This window comes from Chrysochloris asiatica, unplaced genomic scaffold (genome assembly GCF_000296735.1).
Source record: "Chrysochloris asiatica unplaced genomic scaffold, ChrAsi1.0 scaffold00037, whole genome shotgun sequence".
Taxonomy (NCBI): Eukaryota; Metazoa; Chordata; class Mammalia; order Afrosoricida; family Chrysochloridae; genus Chrysochloris; species Chrysochloris asiatica.
Window position 1 is genome coordinate 14,001,330 of NW_006408555.1, and position 9,857 is coordinate 14,011,186.

Consider the following 9,857-nt stretch of genomic DNA (forward strand, 5'->3'; position numbering starts at 1 on the left):
CATGGATATTATCCTATCACAGACAGCATTGTAACTCATGACTGATCTGGATATGTTCTTTTTGACAATGAATGCAACACCATTCCTCTTCAATTTGTCATTCCTGGCATAGTAAACCACGTAGTTGTCAGATTCAAAATGGCCAATACCAGTCCATTTCAGCTCACTAATGCCTAAGACATCTATGTTTATGTGTTCCATTTCGTTTTTGACAACTTCCAATATTCCCAGATTCATATTTCATACATTCCATGTTCCGATTATCAATGGATGTTTATAGCTGTTTCTCTTCATTTTGAGTTGTGCCCCATAAGCAAACGAAGGTCCCGTGGGCTTTTCTCCCATGGGCTTTACTCCATTCGTGTCATCACGGTCAACTCTACTTTGAGGAGGCAGCTCTTGCCCAGTCGCGTTTTGAGTACCTTCCAACCTGAGGGGCTCATTTTCCGGCACTATATCTGACAGTGTTTCCCTGCTATTCATAAGGTTTTCAGTGACTAAATATTTGAAAGTAGTTTGTCATTCTTTCTTCCTAGTCTGTCTTCATCTGGAAGCTCATCTGAAACCTGTCCACCATGGGTGACCCTGCTAGTATTTAAAATACTGGTGGCATAGCTTTCAGAATCACAGCAACTCACAAGCCACCACACTATGACAAACTGACAGACTAGAGGTGGCTAGAAGAGACATAGTAACTAATCCAGTACTCCACACATCCTCAGAAACAGTCTTAAAGTTATGGCTTCTTGATATTCTATTCTAAGACTATAAAAGGATTATCAAGTGTTACACTAGTGCCTGCTTCAACTCTATATTGATAATAATAACAGTCAGTGCATACTTAATTGGAATTTGCTCATTAAAAGTCACGCTACGCTGAAACTCTGACAATGGAAATATTGTACAAAGACAGAGGGCTATTTCATTTGATTATATCCTCAGTATTCACAGTGATCGATCTGTGTTTGTTTGTGTTGTTTACGAATAAGTTTGGAAGATACTTCCTGAGCTATGAAATCTTTCAGGTTCAAATTGAGATGCATCCTTCCAGAGACTAGGAAGTAAATCATCTGTTGTTGAAAATGCTTTAACTAAACAATCCTCTGGAGCATTTAATGAGAGAGAAAGTCATTTACTCAATGACACTCAAGAGGCAACATTGAATTACTATACATCCAAAAAGCAGCGTTTTCTCCTTCCCGACTGGGAGAATCAGAATTGTCATATATAAGGGTCGTCTTTTCCAATCTGCTTCCCCTACTGCTGGGATCTCAGACACTTTCAGTGTTAACACCTGGCATTTCTCATTCCAGAGATGGAAAACTGTAGGTTGTCAAGCTCAATTCTTCATGTCCTACCCATACATTCTTTGGCTCTAAGTTTTGCAGGTTCTCAAGACAAGAGGACACTACACCTTGTGTACTGAGGCTACAAGGACCTTTGTTGGCTTATTCAGTAATGCATGGTCTGCTGACTTGGCTGAACATCCTTCTCCGGCCTAATCTAACAAACACGAGGAGTGCTGCAGCACTGAAAATGGTATGTGAAATCAAAACCAAATCCAACAATCCACTGTTCTGAGTCAATTACTGCTCACAGCAGGCCTCACAGGCCTGAGTAGAGTTGTCCCTGGGGTTTCCAAGACTCTAAATCTTTACAAAACCAGACTGCAAAGAAGCTGGTGGGTTCAAACCACTGACCTTTAGGTAAACAGTAGAGAACTGTGTAATTTTGCCAACAGGCCTCTTTTACAAAAAGAATATGTATTGTTGTTGTTGTTAAGTGAAGTCGAGTGGGTTCCAACTCAGTGACCCTGTGGAGTGTTTCCAAGGAGTAGCTGGTGGGTTTGAACCAACAACCTTTTGGCTAGCAGTCCAGTGCATCTCCTATAGCATCACACCAGGACTCTAAAACTAATAAATAGCCTTTCATAAATCACTTAAAATCTGACATTCCTTTGTGAACACGTCATGTAATGAATGAAAAAAAAAAAAAAAACAGTTCAATAAAAAGAAAAAAAGATAATCAAGTAGGTTGACAACCAGCAAAAGATAATTAAAATGGTCCTGTTTTGTTTCTTGGTATCATTAACATGCAAATGCTATTCATGAGGGTTGATACTGTGCTTCACCAAGAGCCACAGAAATGAATTAAGAATGAAAATGAGTCTCACTGTTGGAGAATCCTGATGAATGTATAAATTAATGAAAAATACGATCTGACCCAATTAATAACATACTTTTTGTGATTTATTGAACCTCAAAAGATGAAATAAAGACCAATAGATGAATTAAATATTTTATGTCTTCCCACAGGTCACGTTCTGTGAACATTTTCACTCCTCAAATGGAGAGGAAGGAAAGGTGAACTCTACTTACTGAAAGGAGGCTTCAGGCACATCTCATTGGATTGCACCTTGCAGATACTGTGTTTTCTACAGACTGAAGATTCACGGCAACCAACCCTGGGTCGAGCAAAACTCTGTTGGCACCATTTTTCAAAAGCATGTGCTCACTTTGTATCGCTGTGTCCCATTTTAGTAATTCTCACAATATCTCTAACTTTTCCATACTGCTATGTATTGCATAGCGCTACAGGATAATGCAGAGTCTTGGTGTGGCACTTTGGGTTAAGGCACTGGACGGCAAAGTCGGTTTCAAATGCAAGGTCGGCAGTTCAAGCTCACCAGCCGCTCCTCGGAAACCCTATACAAGGTCACTATGGGTTGGAACTGCCATTGACTCAATGGCAATTAGCAACAACAATAGCAGGATTAATGCACTATAGCGTAGTGGTTACGAATCGGGCCGCGAACCTTAAGGTCAGCGGTTCGAAACTACCAGCCGCTCTGCGGAAGAAAGATGAGGCTTTCTACTCCCGTAAAGATTTATACCCTCGGAAACCCTGTACAGGGTCACTATGGGTCGGAACCGACTCGATGGCACTTAACAACAACAACAACCTCAAAATCAGTTTGAACCTCAAGGTCGGCAGTTCAAACCCACCAGCCATTCCTCAGAAACCCTCAACAGGGTCACTATGAGTTGGAACCAACTATACAGCACTTCACAACAACAAATGTACTATATACAGTCTATAGAATATTGCACACAGTAACAGATGAGAGTCTATATTCTATATTGGTATAGATTGTGTGGTGCTACAGGATAGTCCACTGGATGCAAGGTCAGTGTGAACTGCAAGGTCGGCGGTTCAAACCCACCACCCACTCCTCGGAAACCCTATACAGATTCGGTATGAATGGAACCAACTCAATGGCACTTAACAACAACAACAAATGTACTGTACACAGTATAAGCGCTGTAGGATAAACGCTGGACTGCAAGGTCAGTGGTTCAAACTCACCAGCCACTCCTTGGAAACAGGGTCTCTATGAGTCGGAACCGACTTGACAGCACTTAACAACAACAACAACAGTGCACACAGTAATGGACTCTAGTCGAGTGTGATGAGCATCACTTTCATATGCACTGAGAAACCCAAAGAGCCAGGTGACTTTATTGCAATTGTCGCTTTACTGCTGTGGTCTGTACTGGGCCCGAATCTCCAAGGTCTGCCTGGCCAGGATGCAGAGCTCCCTCTCCACCAGTGTTGTGGTCAGCAGCTGCTCTGGCGGAGGGCAGCAGATCACACACAGGATGAAGGCAGCTGATATTGATGACAGATGCTCTTGAGTAGGTGCCGATTCATGGCAACCCCAGGTATGCAATTGCCTACGGTTTTCAAGGTGTGAGCTTTCAAAAGCAGATCGCCATGTCTGTCTTCTAAGGAATTTCAGAGTGGGTTCGAAGTGCCGGCCTTTCTGTTAATAAGTGAGTGCTTCACTGTTTGCGCCACCTGGGAACTCCTTTCAGAGGAGCTAAGCATGTCTGTTGGCCTGTGATCAGTCAAGGTTTTAGGACTGAAAGTAGAAGGGACAAATCCAGCATCACCAGTTACAACTGTCACAACAAGGCAATTAAAAGTGACAGGCAAACATGATCTCCACAAATACATTCAAGTCTTCACCTGACACGTCCGTCCACCTCTGTTTCTACTCTCTACTCACACAGACTCATACTCAGAAACACAATCTCAGACTCAGAAAGTTCATCTCATATCATACATGGCTGTATTCCTTTTAATAAGTAAAACAAAGTTCACCTTTACCCTCCACTCCACTTGAATAGTGAAAACATTCACCGAATGTGGACCCATGGGAAGATACAAAACATTTAGATCACCCATTTGTCTTTATTTCATCTTTTGAAGTTTCATAAGTCACATAAAGTGGTTATCCCACTTACTTCACATGAGATGAAATTTTAAACTGAACTTAAATTTAGAATCATGTCACTGTTGTTGTTGTTAGGTGCCATAGAATCAGTACTGACTCATAACAACCTTATGCACAGCAGAACAAAACACTGCCCGATCCTGGGCCAACCTCACTACTGTTGCCACACTTGAGTCCATTGATGCTGCCACTTTGCCAATATATCTCACTTTATATGTCACTGTATTACATATACATTTATGTCACTGAATTACATATAAATCTCTGCATTGTAATGACCACCGTGTGTATAATGTCTACAAGATAGCAAACCACAGATATTTCCGTACACACAACGGTGATCCATCTGTTGTGTTCGGTGTGGTCAGACATAAAACAACAGCCCCAAGAATGGCATCCAGGTGTCAACTTCAAAGGGGATCATTGACATGGAATGAGGAAAAGTGTTCAGAATGGGTGAAGCCCAGTTTTACAAATGCATGATGGTGGTGAGTATTTCTTAGGGTTGTTAGAAATGGTTTCTGTCCTAGTAAAGTCAGCCCTCTTCCCCTAGAATGTAGAGATCATTTTTGCTTCAACATCTTAGGAAAAGGGTCCACATTGCTGCTCATTTTCTATGTGGACAATGTCCTTCCTCTAAGCAAACCATGTTGTAAAACTCCTCTTATTTTTGCAGCAAGTTGCTGTGAATTTCTTGCAGTTTCTTTTAAACATGTTCATGCGCTCAAACACAATCTACCAAAGACAGGGTAAAATAAACAAAATGAGCATTTCTAAAAGCGCATGAAAGCTTTAATAAGTTCTCATTTCTCCAGGACAGAAGACCACGGCAGTCACATTGAGAATTAAACAAGCAGGGATTCTTATTTGTAAATAACCAGCATCTTTTTTTTTTTTTTATAACCAGCATCTTTTGAAGTTACTTATTTTGCAAGTTGCCTAGTTTAACTGGAAATTGTTCTTAAGTTTGTTAAGTCCTGGTAAGTTGTTTCTGACTCATAGTGATCCTGTATAGGGTTTCCGAGGAGCAGCTGGTGGATTTAAACTACAGACCTTGTAGTTTGCAGTCCAGTGCTTAGTCTATAGTGCCACACCAAGACTCCAAACTGGAAACAGAGAGCTTACTCAACCACTAGGTCAGTTAGAACTGCAAGGCCTGTGGTTCAAACATACCAGTTGCTCTTCGAAAACCCTATACAGAGGGTCACTATGAGTAGGAACCAACTAGATGGCACTTAACAACAACAATGTATCGATAATAAGTGTATAATTACTGTACAAAAACTTATTTTATGAGACACATAAAAGACTTGCCAAATTTTCAAACAGGATGTATCCCCTTGCCATTCCATAATGGATGCATGTCCAATACATCCAAGATGTATTTGTTTATTCAGAATGTTTCCTTTGCCACATAGCACTTATAATGATTTTACTGAATGGAAAATGATGTGGTTCACCAAGGACCAGAGGAGGAACTCTGACTTACCATCTCTCCTATTGAGCCTTGCAAATCCAGGACCATGGCTGCTCGATAGCTCAGAAGAACTGCTGAATGATGCCTGTGGCAAGGCAGGTACCAGAGGCTCGTCACAGTCATCTGCACAGGAAGGAAAGAAATGCCACATTCAGGTTAAGACACAGCTGATGACTTTCTTGAAATCACTAGTCATAAACAAGCGAACAACAAACCAGAATCTAGAATCTCTAACAGTATGTCAGCTGTATATTCTACTAGTCTTCTACTAAGCGTTCTGCTGTAACCCATAAGATTTGCTCCGAATATCACTATGATGCTCCTTAGGAGTAGGAATGGTGAAGCTTTGTCTTGCTTACTGTGGACACACCATCAGAAAAGACGAATGACTGAAAAAGCACATTCTGCTTGGTAGAATAGAGAGGGCCCGCGAAACCTGGGGGAAGCCTGAAGAGATGCATTGAGGTAACAGCCTCAACAATGGGTTGAAACCTCTCAGAGATCATGGAGCTGGGGCTGGACTGGACACTGTTTCATTCTGTGATACACGAGATTGCCAAAGCAACTATCAACAGCTACCGGTTCTAATCTGCTCATCCAGAGTGTAAAGTCTTTCAGAAACGGAAAGGAGAGACTTGCACAGAAAGTATTACATAAGATATGATCTCCAAGTAGGAAAGGCAGTCTTAAATAAGGCAAAAAAATTTCACATCCAAGGAAAGATTCATACATTTAACTCTCTTAAAATTAAGAACTGATGATGGCCAACAGACATCATAAGAACGTGAAGAGAAACCTCACCAAGGACAGAAAATACTGGGACACATATTAGCAAGTATACAATTAGTATTTCAAATTAAAAGGCACAAAACAAAACGTAAGTGAAAATAAAAGCCATGATCAAATCATCTAGAAAACACACTAAGAAAAATGCCACTGGGCAAAACCAGAGACTTCAGTGACAGAGCCCATATAAACTGATGCTCAAGCTCATCAGTCAAAGGAAACATTACCACTGGGTATCATTTTACACACAGCACATCAGCAATCAGCAGGAAGACTAATATTACTAACTCCTGCAAAGAAGGTGGAACAAGAGAAGCTCCAACGTACCACTAGTGGGAGTGTAAAATGAACAACTACTTTTTTGGGTAACTTTTAACTGTAAATTTATTGAAGGTTTACAGACAAGATCATCAGTTTTACAGTCAACAAATCATACACGTTGTTTCATCTCAGTGATTGCAGTCCCCTCTACGTAACACACCTTCCCATTCCTTCTCAACTTTGTCCTTAGGTAAATGTTACCTTTTTGATTGACCATTTCATGGTGAACATAAGTTGGAAAATGAATAAAGATGACTGTAGAAGAATCGATGCATTTGAGTTATGGCATTTTTGGAGTATATTGAAAGTACCACGGACCACCAAAAGAATAAACAAATCTGTGTTGGAAGAAGAATAGCCCGAGTACTCCTTAGAATCCAAATGCCCAGACTCCATCTCTCATGCTTCGAACCTAGTATCAGGAGGGACCAGTTCCTGGAGGAGGACATCATGGTTGGTGAAGTAGAGGGTAGGAGAAAAACAGGAGGAACCCCAACACGGTGGACTGGTTCAGCGGCAGCAGCAATGAGCTCCAGCAGAACACTGATTGTGAGGCTGGGCAGTGTTTTGTTCTGTTGTACACAGGATCACTATGAGTTGGAACTGACTCAATGGCACCTAACAACAACAACAACAGCAATACCTTACACAAAATGAGCACAACTCAAAATGGGGGAAACAGTTGCAAGCATCCATTACTAATCTGAACATGGATTGTACGAAGTATGAATTTAGGAAACTTGGAAGCTGTCAAAAATGAAATGCAATGTACAATTATCAATATCCTAGCCATTTGTGAGGTGAATTGGACTGGCATCAGCAATTGTGAATCTGACAATCACATGGTTTATTAAGCTAAAATGACAAATTAAAATGGGATAGTGTCACATTCATCATCAAAAAGAATGTTTCAAGATCTCAAAGTATGGTGCTGTCTGTGATAGGATAATATCCGTATGCCTACAAGGAAGACCAATAAATACCACTAATATTCAAATTTATGCACCAACCACTAAAGCCAGTCATGATCAAATTGAAGAGTTCTACCAACTTCTTCAGTCTGAAATTGATCAAACATACAATCAAGATGTATTGATAATTACTGATGAATGGAATGCAAAGGTTGGAAACAAAGAAAAAGGATCAGTAGTTGGAAAATATGACCTTGGGCCTAGAAATAATGCTGGAGATCGCATGATAGAATTTGGCAAGACCCATGACTTTTTTACTGCAAATATCTTTTTTAAACAATATAAATTGATGATAACTATATGGAGTCCTGGTATGGCACTGTGGGTTAATGCGCCAGACTGCAAAGCCGTTTGAACTGCAAGGTTGGCGATTCAAGCTCACCAGCTACTCCTTGGAAACTCTATAGAGGGTCGTTATGGGTCGCAACTGACTCTGCAGCACGTCATAACAACAACATACACATAGATTTCACCAGATGGGATACACAGAAATCTAGTTGACCACATGAGTGGTAAGAGATGGTTGAAAAGCCGAATATCATCCGTCCAAACAAGGCCAGGAGCAGACTGTGAAACAGACCATCAGTTGCTCATATGCAGATCCAAGCTCAAGTGAAAATGAAAACAAGAGCCAAAATATAGTCTTGGAAACATCCCACTTAAATTGAAAGAGCATCTCATGAGCGGATTTGATGAATTAGACAATAATAACTGAAGACCAGAGACTTATGGGATGACATCCAGAATATCATAAAGAAGGAAGTAAAAGGTCATTAAGAAGGCAACAAAGAGAGTAACAATCAAAATGGATAACCGAAGAGACTCTGAAATGTGCTCTTCGGCATAGAGATGTTAAAGCAAATGGAAGGTATGAGGAGGTAAAAAAGCTGAACAGAAAATTTCCAAGGGCAGCTCAAGAAGTCAAAGTCAAATATTATAATGAAATGTGCAAAGATGTGGAGTTAGAAAACCAAAAGGGAAGAACACACTCAGCATTTCTCAAGTTGAACAAAATACTGAATGATGCAGACAACATCAAAAGAAGATGAGAGGAAAACACAGAGTCACTACCATAAAGAAATGGTCGATGTTCATCCATTACAAGTCGTAGAAGATGAGCAAGAGCCAACGGTACTGAAGGAAGAATTCAAAGGTGCACTGAAGGCATTGGCAAAGAACAAATCACCAGGAGTGGATGAAATAAATGTTGCAATTTTTCAAAACACTGAAGCAGTACTGGAGGCACTTACTCAACTATGCCAAGAAATTCAGCAGACCTGTTCAACTGACTGGAAGAGAATATGGAACTATATATCCACACCGAGAGAAGTGACCCAAGGGAATGCAGAAATCATCAGACAATATCACCGATACAACATGCAAGTAAAATTTTGCCAACTATAGTTTTTTAATGGCTGCAACATTACATTGACAGGGAACTGCCAAAAGTTCAAGTCAGATTCAGACAAGGACATGGAACGAGGAATATCTTTGCTGACATCAGCTGGATCTTGACTGAAAGCAGAGAATACCAGAAAAATGTTTGCCTATACTTCGTTGACTATACAAAGGCTTTAAACTGTGTGGCTCATGACAAGTTTTGCACAACATTGTGGAGAATGAGTATTCCAGAACACTTAATTGTGCTCATGAGGAATTTGTACACAGAACAAGAACAAGGGCACACTACACTGGTGGCAGTGTTGGTAGTGTGCTGTAGAGTCGGGTCTCACCCATAGCGACCCTGCATAGGGTTTACGAGGCTGTAAATCTTTACAGGAACAGAAAGCCTCATCTTTTTCCCACGGTGCAGCTGGTAGTTTCGAACTACTGACCTTGAGGTTAGCAGCCCGACTCATAACCACTACGCTACCAGCGCTGCTTAAGGGGACACTAAATGTTTTAAAATCAGGAAAGGTGTGCCTCAGGGTTGCATTCTTTCACCATACTTATTCAATCTGTATGTTGAGCAAATAACCCAAGAAGCTGGATTATTTGAAGAAGA

The 9,857-nt window shown here is 40.7% G+C and overlaps 1 protein-coding gene across 1 annotated transcript in view; it reads right to left on the bottom strand.

The window, feature by feature from the left end:
* CNTNAP4 (contactin associated protein-like 4) overlaps positions 1-9,857 on the bottom strand; it is a 380,481-nt gene that overhangs the window by 301,498 nt on the left and 69,126 nt on the right. Inside the window, exon 2 of the mRNA XM_006860153.1 lies at positions 5,787-5,897. Coding sequence (XP_006860215.1) covers positions 5,787-5,897 — 111 coding nt within the window. The remainder of the gene's footprint in view (positions 1-5,786; positions 5,898-9,857) is intronic.